A 16,438-nucleotide genomic window follows, 5' to 3' on the forward strand; every position below is an offset into this window, starting at 1 on the left:
ATGGTGCCTCTCACAATGGCGACAGATGGGTCTTTCACTCTTTTATATTCTAATAATTGCTATCTTGATCATCAAGTTTACACGTCCGTTTCTTGATTTATTTACTCTTTTTCCACTGCAACAAGTCTTCCATCTCGTTGCCTCATGTGATGAGAATTGCCCACCTCATTCGCTTTCCTCACAGTCACATTGTAGAATTTGGCTCAATTTTCTGCACACCCATTTGGAAAGAAAGGTATGGATCCGGTATATCATGTTGTTCCAAATTCACCGCCACAGTATGTTTTTGAGAGTTCATTATCATATTCTAGAAGGCTTTAACGGGGTTTTTGAGATTAAGTTTCAACCTGTTTTTCGTTAAAGTTTGAAAAATAAATTTTTTTCAAATTATTATTTTAGTGTTTTTGAATTGTTTTGATATGCTAATATCAACAATGAATTTTAAAAAATAAAAAAAATATTATTTTAATGTATTTTCAAACAAAAAGCACTTTAAAAAATAATCATTACCACACTTATAAACATCCCTGTTTTTTATATTTTTTACGGTTTCTGTTAATGTAATTGCTCATTATTTTGTGGCCGCAACATGTTTAAAACATGTTACCATGGAGAAAATAAATAAGCACTACTCTTTCTTCATGGAAACAATCATAAATGAGAAGCTTAAACCTTTGTTTAAAATAAATGGTTTGAATTTATATCACGTTATCATTAATTAAGCCAAATCTATTAACTAATTATATATTTAAATCAAGACTATCTTAATCCAAAGATTTCATTAAACCCATTCATACTTGGTTGAAACCATGGATGATATAGAAAAACTCCATTAAACCCAATTATTGTCGATATTGATCAAACTGTTCCCGTTAGTGCGCGCGCGGCAAGAGGCACCGAGTCATACGTGCCCTGACTCATGAAGATCCCAAGCTCTCAGAGCATGGGCCACATGGCTACGGCAACATATATACTCATATACATCAAGAACGAAATTTGAAAGAGAATTTGAAGTGGCCCATCAGCAAATTTATCCACTCAGCATTCAGCTCCTTTCCTTGAAGTTGAAAGCCACACTCGAAATTCTGGCCATATATGTCTCAACGTGAATAACTTGCCGAAATATACAAATATCGAATAATGAAGTTTGAAAAGTCCTACAGCTTCTTGCTGCTAAAGCAAATAAGAAGAGACCTTTCATGGCCTCAGAAGGACATTTTCTTTTTCAATCGGAAAAGCACTCAAATGGCCGGCAGTTCGAATTAGTTTCAGAGTTTTAGAACATTAGAGGATTAATTAATGTCGCATTAGTTCATGATTATGTGTTTTCTTGTTGTGTTTTCTCATCATATATATCTTCAATAATAAATAAATAAATAAGTAAGTGTTCTATATATATATATATAAAAAAAAAGTGAATTAATATTTGAACCTGTGAGCTAATAATAATGGGTGGTGCCTTACAATACCTTTTTGATTTAATTTTTCCATGAGACAGTCATCCGTTATCCCATCAACGAATTTTCCTATGAGATCATAACATTTTTTTTATAAAAATATAATAAAAATATGTAGCATGATCTTTGTTTTACATCTGGTTACTATTTATTTTTATTTTTATTTTTTCTTCATATACTTTACTTTATTTTTCTTAGTTTTTTATGTTTTTTTATTTTAGATAAAATGCATGCCAAGTTTTTTTTTAGTCTTAGAATATTTTTCGTTGTATCATATTATGAGTTGATTTAGGTTAGGTCAACAAGATCACAAAAAATCCATGGAGAGTGAGTGGATGGTCTAGAAGTCTACTATAAGATATAATAAAATTATAAATGGACTTAAAAGCCCAATTCAATATTAATTATCCTCTCGTTCAAATGCCCATGATTCAGGAAGTGAGGATTAAGCTTTTAGACCGGATCCTAATTCCATATCATTTAAAAAAAAATTCATGTTGAATTTTGACAAACAATTAGAGAGATCTAATAGGTATACCATTATAAGTTCAAAATATAGAAGCATTTAATTTTATTTTAAATATGATATTTTAAGATAATGAGTTTTTTATTCAGTATAATTAGCTTCTTATTAAAATAATTTCTAAAGTTATACTAATATATTTTTTTTATCTAATTTTTATATTTTCTAATTTCATTGGAATGTGGAGTGACAAAATATACGGTATTGTTGTTGACTATAGCTTGTGCAAGTTCAAAGCAATGGCATGACCGGATATTAGTATAATCTGATGTCTTGTGACCGAAATGTTTTTGGACATTTGCATAGAGTCAAAAGCTAAGAGATATAATTACCTAGTAGGTGGTTTAATGATAAAAATTTAAGATTAAAAGGTTTGTTTTCTCTGTAGTTTCAAGTTCGAGTCATATGGTTGCTAATATAATGACCACTAGAGACTTACATGATCATTAACTTCAAGGTCCATGGAATTAGTCGAAGTACACGCAAACTAGCCGGACACTCATGTTAATAAAAACAAAACCTAAGAGATATGGGCACATTGCCTATATATATAGGGTAGCAAATGTAAATTTTTTTAATAAAGATCTTCATAAAAGTAGAAAAAAAGTGCAATCTTAGACAGAAAAGTATTCTCAAAATAAATTCACGATCCATAACAGGTAAAAGTAACTTTGATTTCCATTTCCCCCTCTTAAGAACGTGCTATACGTACCGTCCTGCCAGCATGCTTATACTTATGAGAGAAACGATGATCATAAGCAAATATGAAAAGAAAAAAGGCTTATATTTGTGGAAATGGTGAGTCGTCTTGAAAAAGCACAAGCCAACACGGTTGACGTATTCCTCTTATCGAGTACAACAGGTGATCGAGCAGCTAAAAACTAGAGTGGTCCTTGATATGAAAAGGAAATGTCGAGTTCTTGATTACTTAGGTCATAGATTACGCCTTTATATGTGAGGGTAATGTAAATAAATAAATAAAATACCAGCAGTCAAGTTTTTTTTTTTTTTTTTTACCATGGATGATTTAACTCTATTCAAAATAGAGTTTAACTATCAAATATTTCACTTTATGATGTTCAATTAAAATTAGATAATCAAACAAATAGAAAAGATAAAAAAAATATACATAAAGCAAAAAGGTTAATTGTTTAACTGTATTTGAAGAGAAATTTGTATATGAGAGAGGCAAGGAACAACAACTCAAAAGAAAAAAAAGACTCTCGGTTAGTTAGGGGAAGAAAAGAAAAGAAAAGAGAAAAATTTAAGGTAAATAGCTAGACATATATATTATATATTATATTAAGATATAAGTTAATAATAACAACTTTTCTCTTCCTATGTATTAACCATTCACCAAACTATTATATTAATATTTTAATATTAAAAATATTTTAAAAAAATTAAGGGGGCAATTGCTCCTTTTTGTTTTTATATGGCTGAGTCACTGATTTAAATAGTCATAACTTTTAATTATTTGAAGGGAGAAGTAGATGTGTTACATGATACAATATAATATAATATCGACCAACAACATTTAAATTCTCTTAATACAATCTTATCACCGGTAGCAAATGTTGTCATCTTTCATTGAATCTTAACCTATGCTGGATAACTTGAGCAAATATGACATTTTTTGTCTTCTTGGCTACAGATTTTATGCCCATGATCACATTTATCTTGAAGAGAAGAAGTCACTCTCCTTGTTTAAACCCAGTTAATATTCTGCGAGGAGACTGTCTCGGATCCCTTTATTTCCTTCTCCCAATATCCTTCTTCTTTTAGTAATGAGCTAGGACCACTTAAGGATTGGGAATGCTGAAAGCAATATTGGAGTAGGTGACCCCTAGCCTAACTGCCTCATTATGGCAAATAAAATAGCAACACTGCTTGGAATACGGTGGTCCAAACTTTTGATAGCAATGGCCATGACAGACACTTAGCATGAAAGATGCCTTAGCATCACGACAATGGTGACCAGGCATGCCCTTTGTGATACTTTGAGTTCCTCTTGAGAAGCAATACCCGGCAGTTAGTAATTAACAAGTCTATATGCACATCGATCTAGCTTCCTAAGTTCCAAGTGTTTTTGTTTAAAAAACTTTGATCTCTTTTGTCTTTGAAATTATTTTTAATTAGCTTAATGCAACGGTGAGTACTGTTATATATATCTCCTAATTTATTTGTTAATTGGCCATTTTCCCATCAATAATGGAGTGGCATATTCTCATTATTTGATGAATGGACTGACAAGCTCCTTTCCTCTCGAAAGGTAACCTTAAATCCCAAGTTCTTTCTACGTGGAATTATATACGTAGACAAATTGAATGACTTCATAAAGGAAACTTTCATAAGGGGCTAACATTCAATATCAAGTTCTCTTTTATTGAACCATCTAGTAGGGGGCTCAGTAGTAAGAATTTGGAATTAAAAATTTGTTCTTCATGTGGTCTCAGGTTCGAGCCTTGTAGTTGTTAATATGAAGGTCACTGGAGGCTTACATGGACATTAGCTTCAGGGTCCGTGAGATTAGTCGAGGTACGCGCAAGCTGACCCGGACATCCACGTTAATAAATATAAAAAAAACTTATATTTTATTGATTTGCAAAGTAATCCTTTAGCATCCATTTCCTTGAGCATGCATTTGACAAATTAATAGTCGTGCTACTTGATATCCACCAAGCATTCATGACCATATATATATTCCATGAATTTATTTTGTGGAAATCGTATCATAAATAAGAGAATATTTCTATAACAAAATGATTAAAATTGTTCCCGGAGGTCAAGCAAAAATCGATTTCATATATATTCTCTTTCATTAGGAAGTAGAAATTCTATTTTGTAATCAATATTTGCTTTCACTTACATAAGCACTTACGTAATACATACGAAGAAAGTTTTGTTGACATACAAAATGGAATATGACACGAATTCAGATCGATGCTTGGCTTGGTATATATATAATCATCCGTACTTTTTCCTGCGTGTCTTAAATTCACAGATAATCAAGCTAAATTATTTTACAAAACCATGGCCTTGTCGAAATGGCTGGTTCGTTAATTTACCCCTATCATGACATGCTCGCTAGAACTTGTTGTAGTGAGTGTTGTGTTGAAGAAATTTAGGCAAACAATTCACGTCTGAGAATAAGAGACATGCAAATGGTTCTAGCTAGCCGTTTGCTATGAAAGGAAAGCCTAGATGTTCTGGTCTAGCTTTTATTAATTAGGAGATGCAATTGAATATATACACTATCCATTTATGTAAATAATCAACCGATAAAACCAATATAATAAGAATATTTGTTGCAGAGCCCTCCTATAAAATTAATATATATGTATATTTGAGCTGGAGATGTGATTTATTTACCCTTTTCCAGAAGAACGGAGATCGAAGCAGAACCCTTTTCTCAATGAAAAATGAAAAAAATAATCCAAGCTTTACACTTCAATCTAATTAAATTAAGAACATAAATCAATATTCCCCACGTAGGATCCATCAATTAAGGAGATAGCGCAATTAATTATGTATTATATGTGGCTACGTGAAGATACCATACTTTAGCTTCGGTGATTTGATTATCCATCAAGCATTCTATAAAAGAGACCTGAGATAGCATGCATGTCAGAGCATCGTACTGACCAACTTATGGATGTGATACTCCTCAACCACTAAGTGCTTAATTAGAACATGTTAGGCCGGCAAAGCCAAATTAAGCACAGAAACATGCTTCGGGCACAAGAATTTGATGTTAAATTGTAAATCATGGGGCGGCAATCAACTAACACCTTGCCCATGGTTTATGGAAAAATAATGAAGTCTATCCGGCCCCCTTACATTTCCATTGATTTATTAGAGGAACTTTTATACTCTATTTTTTGTTAAGATCGGATCTTGACTTCAAATTTTTATTTTGTAAAAAAAAATGTTAGCTAGCTTCAAGCAAACAAACAATATCAGAGAGGAAAAGTAACGTGGACTAGTTAAAAGGAGAGTAGACATGACTTTCCATATATGCTTGCAGAGAGAAAGAAAGGGGAAGACGAGAACATCTAAGCTAATATGTACAGCAATCTAAGGCCATTTGCAATGAGCAATAGCCACCAAAAGAGCACGTGACCCATTAAAATCATCGATCTGCCAGTGACTTGGAAGGGCTTGACCTAGCTACAACCGCGTGGGCTGCTGGTGTATTTTCAGGCTTCCCTTTCTTGAATCAAAACCGGTAAGCCACCTCGAACGGTGGCTGTAAAACCCGGGATGAACCTTGGTACTTGATTCGGATCCTCAACCACAGTATTAAACCCTCGGATTATTGCAAGAGCAACAGTTTTCATCTCCACAAGGGCAAGTTCCTTGCCTATACAAATTCTATGCCCAGCATGAAAAACAGTATACTTAAAAGGGTTTGCGGGCTCAAAAACTCCTTTCTTTAACCATCTTTCAGGTTTGAAAGCGAGACAATCTGGTCCCCAAATCTGCTCCATTCGACCCATTGCATATTGATGGTATGTTGCCCTGGTCCCTTTAGGCATAAATGTACCATCAGGAAGTATATCATCCTCTTGAGCAAACTTAGAATCAAATTGTACTGGTGGGTACAATCTCAAACTTTCATAAATTGCAGCATTTAGGTAATGCATTTGAAGCATTTCTTGAAAGTTAGGAAGTTCTTGATTCGGCCCCGTGACTTTTTCTATCTCCTCTCGAATTGCTGACACTACTTCTGGATGTTGTGATAATATCCAGAAGAAACTGGTTAGGCCTGAAGCAACTGTGTCGCGACCGGCCAAGAGAAAGCTTATAACAATGTCTCGAAGGTACCTGTCATCACTGATGGATGTCATGAATCTTGATAGCAAATCACTGATATTAGAGAAACCTTCTTTTCGCTTTTGATTTATCATTCTCTCAGCTAACTCATCCACCTTCTTGATTGCTTCTTTGAGTTCCCTCTCTGAGCCTATGTTCAGTAGCCTCTTGATCTTCCAGACCATTGGTGATGCCGCTATGGCTCGCTCGGCAGATAACTTTGATGCGGCATCAAAAGCTAAAGCAAATTCACAAACAGGCAAAGATAACTCGAGGCATCCGGGGTCTAACCCAAATGAGAATTTGCAAATGTTATCGAAAGAAAATCTTCTAAACACATCTTGCAAATCCAAAACTTCTTGTTTAGCAGCAGCTGATGACAAGAGCGGAAGCAGCCTCTTACGAATCTCAGTGATTATGAGATCAAAAGCATACATTCTTATCGAAACACTCCCTAATTCAAGGCTTGCCATTTTCCTCTGAAACTTCCAGGAATCACCATCAACATTAAAAATACCTCTGCCCAAAAGATCCCCCAAGAGATCAGAGAAAGGTTTCCCTTTCGGGTAGTTATCAAACTTTGTCTTGACCATGTGCTCAACATTCTCAGGATTAGCAGTGATGATGTTGCCGAGAACATGCAAATGAATAGTACCAGTTTTTGAATTGCGAAGAAGGTGAGTATACCAATCACAAAGATTAGTAAAGTCTTTGGTCCAGCTTGCAGAAAGATAGGCCTTGCAAACATCACAGTTACACCATGGTTTCAACCTCCAAACATAGATCAAGAAAGAAAACATAGAGAACAATATGGTAAAACCAAAGAAAAGAAAACTAAAAGCAGCTACAAAATCCATTCAAGAAAAACGAAGAGAGAGTGTGAGGCAAAGAAACATAGAAAGTAAGAGGAGATAAGGACTATGCTGAAGGGTTGATGAAATGAAGAGGTGGTAATGATATATATATATAGCAAGATTTCTTGAAAATGAAATGATGGGGTAGCTATTTGCTAATCCTATATCCAATTGTGGCCTAGCTGTTGACGACTGAAAAAAGAACGAAATGCGGAACTACTAGCATAATATCAATTCACATGAACAAAGCGTGCGCTAAATAGCATTGCGTGCTCGTGGAGAAGACATTCAATCACGTGAACTTTCTAATTTTTCTTCCCCATCTCTGCGACAAATATTTGTGTTGTGCCTTTTGTTATGTTAGAATATTTGAGGGACCTGTTTTTTTGTTTTTTGTTTTTTGTTTTTTTAAAGTTTGAAAATTTTTATTTTTTTATTTTAAATTAATATTTTTTGGTGTTTTTAGATCATTTTGAATCGCTGATTTCAAAAATATTTTTTAAAAATAAAAAAATAACACTTTGAAAAGCAACCGCAACCACTCTCAAACAGGCACTAAGAGGCTGTTTGTAACACAATTTTTAGTATATTTTAAAAGATGCTATCTGGAACTCAATGCGTTTCAAATCATGTTTTATTAAATTTTAATTTTTTAAAAAATTAAGTTTTATATTTTTTTTGTTTTTTTTAATATGTTAATATTAAAATTAATTTTTAAAAATAAAAAATATATTATTTTGATATATTTTCTAAAGAAAAACACTTTAAAAAGCAATTGTTATCACACTCACAAACACTATCTAAGAGTGTGTTTAAGAGTGCGGTTGAGCCATGTTTCTGGAAAAAAAAAATTGATTTCAAATTATTTTTTTATTATTTTTAGATCATTTTGATGCTTTAATGCCAAAAATAAAATTTAAAAATAATATTTCTTAGGAAAAGCACTTTAAAAAGCAATATTTATCACACTCCCAAACAGTTTTCTAAATCATTGATCGTGCTATACATAGAGTCATCAATTTTTTAATATAAAAAATATTTAGATATTTTTAATGTTTTTTCTAGTAAAAAAAATAAATCATGTTGAAATTAATTTGATATGACTTGGTCTTCTTGGCAGGTCTAAAAGCAGCTCGAATGATCAGTAAAAATATAGTTTAACTCAAAAAATTATTTAAGATGAAATTAAAAAAAAAAAATTGAGGCAGAAGTATATTAGATTGATTCAGGTCAACTCGAGTTAAACTGTCAAACCGCATCCCAAGTCATGAAATCATAATAACTCCTTAGAAAGTAAATTAAAACAAAATATGAAGCTTAATTCATATTGTTGAAGGGTTAAAATGAAATATAAAAAAAAAGCTTAAGGAAAATGACTCAAAATTTTGACTTAGGTTAACCCGGGTTAACTATCAAACCCTTGACCTGAATTATGAGATTGTGACAACCTAATAGAAAATAAATTGAAACAAATTATGAAGTTCAATTCTCAATTAACTTAGTGTTGAAAAATAAAATTGAAATAAAAAAAAACATGGATGATCCTATTGGATTTTTAGTGATTGGGTTGACCCGATTAAACCCGGTCTAGACCTCATCGGGACAAATTCAAGGATTTTTTATATTAAATAACAAAACAATGTTATTTAGATTAAAATAATTTATTTGAGTTTACCAATAATCTAATAACCCAATTTTTTTTTTTTTTTTTTGAATCCTTTTCTAAATCAAGTTTGACATCTGTATGAAAGATTACAAGAAATTTACTTGAATATCAGGTAATTTACTGTTTTGGCATCGCAAATATTTGTAAAATCATAAGAAATATACACGAATAACATATAAAAATTAATCATTATATGCCAATGATATAAAAAAAATCTATCAATTAAAATATTAATTAAAGTGTAATACAACCAACAAAGGTAAACATCATTTAAGTAACTGTCAGCCCTTGTTAGCTATTACTTAATCATTCCCATCACCAACAATGAATACAATTTGATAAATCATCACTAAAACATAAGGATATGTTTTACATTGTAATTTAACTATGTTTGTTTAAAAAAATTATGTTTTTATTTTAAATTAATTTTTTAATATATTTTGATAGTTTTAATATACTAATATTAAAAATAAATTTTAAAAATTAAAAAAACTTTAAAAAAACAAGATCTTTTTGATACCGTGCATTTATATAAACCACACCGCTGCCTAAAGTATTTAGACGATTAAGAATGTGGTTGCGGTTGCTTTTCAAATAACTTTTTGTACCAAAATGTATTAATATGATGTTTTTTTTATTTTTAAAAAATAATTTTTAATATCAACACATCAAAATGATTTGAAACACTAAAAATATATTAATTTAAAGTGAATAAAAAAATAAAAAAAATTAAATTTTTTTTAAACGCTTTTGACATGCGAAAGAAACAGACAAACTGCCGCTAACACCGCTTAAAAATAATAAATTTGATAATGCTAAAGTCGTCCTGTGAGCCTATGATTACTTCAATCAAGCACACATTATTTCTCTCACAGGCTTCGCAGTTTTCACACAGAATTAACAATTTTAATAATGCTTCATGCCATTGCCCGGTACATTGAACACAAATCTGCCAATGAATTAAATGTTAGAGCATTAAAAAAGATTGAAAATCTTGCTCCATGGCATTGCCAGGCATGCATGCATGCATGTGGCACACATATCAATTCAGATTGTGATTTATTTATAGCAAAAGTGGGTAATCTTTAATTATTTCTTTTCTATTTTTTTATGTCTTATTTGACTCCACCTTGTCCTCACTACCTCAACGAGCATGCCTTTTGGAGAAATATTTTTTTAATTTTTGTTTTTAATTCTTTTTCTTGGCCAGCACGAGTCGTCGGCATGCTTGGGACATATGTTCAAGAGTGATGGACCGTGGATGGAAAAGCCAGAACCTGCCTTGTCCGCTTCATGTTTTATAAGTAAATAGAAAAGAAAAACACTTTTATTTGGTTTCAATTTTCCATGAGAGCCACGTCTATGATCTTTCCTTTAAAACCACCTGCAAGCAAGCAGAAAGGGGTCGAAACTTCTTCTTCTTCTTCTTTTTCCTTGATACAGCACATATAAAATATATATACAATCCTGGAAAAAATTATTTATTTTGAGACTTGTGCCCCACTTGCTCTTTATCTCCGCCCCTGCATGCAACTGGTTCAAGGAATTTGTGCTGTGGAGCAGATTTGGGGGCGGAGCCAGGAAAAGGCCGGCAGGGACCGGGTCTCTGGAAAAAAAAATCCTAGCTTTTCCTTCAACAATTTATAATCTTAGGACCAAAACTAAGTAAAATTTAAGTTCTGATCCTCCCTAGAATAATTTTTCTAATCCTGACTTCCTAATTTTTATTTGTTTTGGCTCCGCACTGGGTATAGATTGATTTGATAATCTGGGGTGCAAAATGCCCTCTCAAAAACTCGTATGGAATACGAGAACATTCAGAAGATTTTAAAAGGAGGCTTGTACTCCATGACTGAGTACATCTTATGATAGATGAATTAATAAATCTTTATAGTGATTTGAGTTTTTTTAAAAAAATAAATAGATATTTGGCAATGTTTAGCAATGGGGTTCTAAAGTGTTTCTGAAAAATTTTGTGTTTTAAGATCATTTTGATTTGCTGATATCAAAAATGATTTTTAAAAAATAAAAATATTATTTTAATGTGTTTTAAAATGAAAAACACTTTGAAAAACAATCGTTACCACATTCCAAACACCGTCTGTTTGTGATGATCATGTTTTAGCTAATTTCTTTTGCTGGGCCAACAATTTTTTAGGAAAGACATACAAATAAATGATTAATGGAAATTAATCGGGGCTTTCTTTGCGACCCTACCTTTGCTTCGGCTTATTCAGCTGGGTGTGGACTGGCTACAATCCCAAATTGCTTAGTAATTTTACCGCCTAACGCTAATACCCATAAGAAGATAAATATTAATTTTTTTCCCTTTTCGTAGTTAGCAAGCACTTTTGCCATTTTCTTATCATTAGTGACTTAATTACCTGTAGATGGCAACATGAATGTAGGATGGGTAGCCGATCAATTTGACGTGGGACCCCATTATATATATAATTGTTAGCTTGCACCAGACATAAACAAAGTTGGTTTAGACGTACTTAGCAAATCCTTTCAAAATCTTACATTTTGAACCGCGATTTTGCTATCAAAACCATTCTTGAAAATTCGATCCCAGAAGGAATTTATATAGTGTTGCTCTTATATGGAAATAGGAGGGTTTATTAAATTCGACTTGGTGCAATGTTCCTGAGAGTTTAGAAAACTTATATTCACGTGATTTTCTTGATTTATTTTTAAAATATATATATATATTTATAGAAAAAAATTCCCATAAAATCTTGATCCATCGACAAGATCAAACTAGATTAATTACGGGTTAATATTTTCCCACTTGACTTGTAATGGGGTGGTCAAGTCCTAGATTAGCTTGCTAGAAATGAGACAAACCATCAATATTTTTTATATATATATATAATAATTGAGATATTATTAATAGAACTAATTTACCATTAAAACTTTGGTAAACTAGAATTCAAAACATTAAAGGATGTATAAAAAAAAAAAACATTGACAAGCTCTTAAACCAATAATACTTCACTTATAGTCCATGATAAAATGTTGTCAGAAGCTCTAATTTAATCATTCTCTGTGTATGTAAAGTTACCTTTAATCAAGATGTAAGATGATAAAGAATGAATTGAAACTGTGCACTTCAATTCGGCATCTTATCCTTAAAGATAAGTTTGTTCCTTGCTATCCAAATACCTCACAAAATACCATACGATAGCATTATTAAGGCATTTCGGTGGAACTTGTTTTTCGTCATGTCCTATCATTGATGGATGATTAGATATATTCCATCCATCATATACCCAGAAATACTAAACCAGTTCTGAAATTATTGTCACAGCCTTGACATGTTATAGCAATGGAAGAAAGGATAATTATCATGTTCTGTTTTATGCTTACAAAAGGAATATATTGCTTGGCCAGAATGTATCAAATAACGTACGGTGGGCTAGGAAGGCTCTATTAGACACTCTGCCATGCAGTAGCAGCAGCCATATGAACATTTTGATATTCGGTGGGGGGAAATGAAAGATATAGACGTAGGCTATGCAGTAAAGCGCACAAAAACTGCAGCTAATTTTCCTGTTTCTGTAGATGATATGACATTGACAAATAGATATACCGTTGCTTTTCCACCAGTTTTCCACGTTTTAAATACGCCAGCAACATAACAATTCAACAAACCTACGGTATATAACGTCCCAAGAGACTGAAATAAGCAACACTTCGATATATATATATATATATATATTATCTAGAACAAGATTGAAAAGTTGATGGACACCATAAACGTAAGCCTTGTTTTCACTCATACTGGGCCCTAGGTTGAAAACTATTAAAAACTGTAGCCACCAATAAGTGCTGTCAACTTCAGCACTTTACTCAAATATTCATGCGAAACCATGGCAACCCATGAAGTTGCTTGGCATTATCTCATCTCCTTTTATTCTCTGAACCTACCTTTTGACCCATCGGTGATGCCCTTAGACCGGGAGTCACTGTATAATTTTCCTCTGGTTTCAGGGATACCATATCCTTAAATCAGATTTCATATTCAGAGGATAAATTCATGCGTTCTTTTCTGTTAAAGTATGCTGTTTGTAATGGTTATAAAGGGTGAATTAACAAATAAATTATGAAGATATATAGAGCTAGGGAGAAACATCGGGTATAGAACGATTTTCCTGTTTTGAATTGAAAATAAAATATCTGTTCTATATTGATTTTTTAATATTAAAATGCATTTAATTTTCAACTACGACCATCAAAATTAAAAGAGCACGTGACTTGTATTTGGTGTTCACCGAACTAACTCTATTTGAGCGCGAAACTTGTTCCTTCTAGAAAGGAGAAAAAAAAAAAGAGAAGATGACAAAATTTACTGTAATAGAAAATAATTTTTTTAAAAAAATTAAGAATTAATCAATCATGTAAGTTAACATGATAAAAAAATCCATATCTGGTTAGCTGATCATGTATTTAAAAAATAATTAATCATGTTGGAATTGAAATACGTACAAAGTATATAAAAGATATGTTGGTTTAAGTTTTTATTGATAAAAACATATTTTGGAGGTATGTATATCATAAATACTTAAAAGTTTATTTTTATTAAAATTTTATATCATAATATTGCACTTAAACTATCATTAAATTCTCTAACTTAAGCATGTTTTATAATAATAGGTCTAATAATATAAAATATCTTTAATTTATGGTAAGTACTTGTTTTAAATGCAGGTTTGCAAAATAGACATATCTCACAATTCAGATGAGTAATCGATGTGTTTAACTATTGAAGTTGAGGAGATAAATAAAAGGCTAAGCTTAGAGAAAAAATTCTAGTTAGGTTGGTTCGATTCAAACTGTAACACCATTGAATTTTTGGATCATAACTAAATCTGTAGACCTTGGATTTAGGTATGGTTTAACTTGATGGAAAGTTAAGACATATGTCTAAAACATTCATAAAGAGTCCAAAATTCAATACTGTTGTTTTAAAGTTTAAATCTTAGCAATAAAAGATAAGTCTGAATTTGTCCAAGCTCAGACATTGTTTAGTGTTCAACCCATATCTTGAGTTCTAGCAATCCAAATGAGTCCATTATTATTTTTTTGTTAGAAATTTGAGACAAATACCCACAACTTTCATGAAGATCATCTGTTTAAATTCTGATTTTATTGATGATGTTTTGTCTAGCCACTAAAGCAATAATTCTATATTTTAGCCTATAAAAAGAGGTATTTGTCATACATTTAGGCATCTTGATTTTCAAATCAAGATCTTTCTCTTACTTTCTTTCTTTGTATTTTGATAATGTTCAAGTTTTATTTCATGTTATATTCTCTTTAATCTCTTGTGTATGTTCATCATCTCATTTACTATACTTAATTAATTTATATCATAGTTATGTTATCTTGTTTATTTATGTTTTTCTTCTTCATTATGTTTAGTCAAGTTTATTTTTTTCAATGTGAAAAGGTTACACTAATGGTGTAAGAATAAGTATAGTACAAGTTCAATATAAGCTTTAATGTTTATATTCAAGAAAGTTTGCTATTAACATGTTTTATATTTGTTATCTTAGTCAATCTCAATACTCTGTTTATTAAGTGATAAGTCTAGATTCATGGTGTACAACTCTTGACACAACAAATACTTGATTCTTTCATAACTTACTATATGGATAACAACACATGTGCTTTGAAAGGAACTCAATTTGTTGTTGATATAAGTTAGCACCATGAATACTTGACAACATTTAAAAGTATTGACGCTACTCAAATAAGATAATTAATATAATCATGTTAAAAAATTAAAATGAGTCATCAATGATAAATCATCTGATTGGAATCTTTTTTATGTGTGGTTTCTAGTTGAGTAATAAAAAGAGTTTGGACTATACTTATTTAAAATATCATTAGTGGATCCTCTATCCTTGACAATTCTTTTATCTTTGTTTAATCTTTACATAATATCACATCTCAAAGTTCTCTTCAAGTTTATTTCTTTTATTATTTGTGGTTTTGTATAATTAACCTCTCTATAGATTGATCTTGATTTTATCACGTTATTTAATACTTTGGCACTTCTACATAAAAAAAAAACAATAATCATTTGATCGTATCAGTATACAATCAAGGTTATAATAAATTGGTTTTGTTTTTACATGTATGTAATTGATAAATTCAAAAAAACCATTGAAGAAATTATAAGTGAAAGAGTTTCATGTTTTTCTTATTGCTCTCAAGTGGTTACACACACCCATATATAAAGAAACAGTTTACAGGCTTCTGCTTCAATTCCTCTCGGATAGTTATCCTATTAGCAAGAGGAAATACATATCAGCTTTGGCTTGTGGTTATACACGACATTATCTTTAACTACCACCACAATTTTAGGAACTGATGATAGTATACAAACACAAGACACAGGATATTTCCAATACTCCCTCTCAAGCTGGATCCAGAGGATTAATAGATCGAAGCTTACTCAATAGTCGGTGAAATTGGGTTGACGGCAGAACTTCGATGAACAATTTTGTTATGCCTCTTAATTGATCATTTGTACGCACATATTGAGTAGTAATAAGCTTTGACTGGACTTGTTGACAATGTAGTGACAATCAACTTCAATATGCTTCGTGCGTTTATGAAAAACAAGATTAGACACAATGTGCATGGTTGCTTAATTATCACAACAAAGAGTCTAGGAATACTACACGGACAACCAAGATCGGTTAGGAGGCATTTGAGCCATACAAGCTCACATGCAGCTGAGGCCATAGCACGATATTTAGCCTCTACGCTAGAATGAGCTACCACTCGTTGTTTTTTGCTTTTCCATGAAACTAGGTTACCACTAACAAACATACAATAACCTGTAGTTGATCGACAATCAAGTGCATTACCAGCCCAATCAGAATCAGAGTATCCTATAACATTTGTATGCCCGTTATTATTCATAACTATGCCCCGACCAATAGAGTCTTTCAAATACTATATAATGTGTTTCACCATACCTAAGTGTTAAATGGTTGGAGCATGCAAGTGTTGATTGACAAGGCTAACAATAAACGCAATATCAGGTCATGATGTGATAGTCAGATAAATAAGTTTTCCAAAAAGTTTCTGATAGTAGTTAAGAGAATCA

At 31.8% G+C, this 16,438-nt stretch overlaps 1 protein-coding gene across 1 annotated transcript; it reads right to left on the reverse strand.

Moving 5' to 3' along the window:
• Positions 1-5,941: 5,941 nt before the first annotated feature.
• LOC18097954 (cytochrome P450 94C1) lies at positions 5,942-7,742 on the reverse strand. The gene has a single exon (XM_006384567.3). It carries the CDS (start codon positions 7,650-7,652, stop codon positions 6,180-6,182), a length of 1,473 nt encoding a protein of 490 aa, XP_006384629.2. The 5' UTR covers positions 7,653-7,742; the 3' UTR covers positions 5,942-6,179.
• Between the last annotated feature and the right edge of the window lie 8,696 nt (positions 7,743-16,438).

The sequence above is a fragment of the Populus trichocarpa genome, chromosome 4 (genome assembly GCF_000002775.5).
Source record: "Populus trichocarpa isolate Nisqually-1 chromosome 4, P.trichocarpa_v4.1, whole genome shotgun sequence".
NCBI classification, from domain to species: Eukaryota; Viridiplantae; Streptophyta; class Magnoliopsida; order Malpighiales; family Salicaceae; genus Populus; species Populus trichocarpa.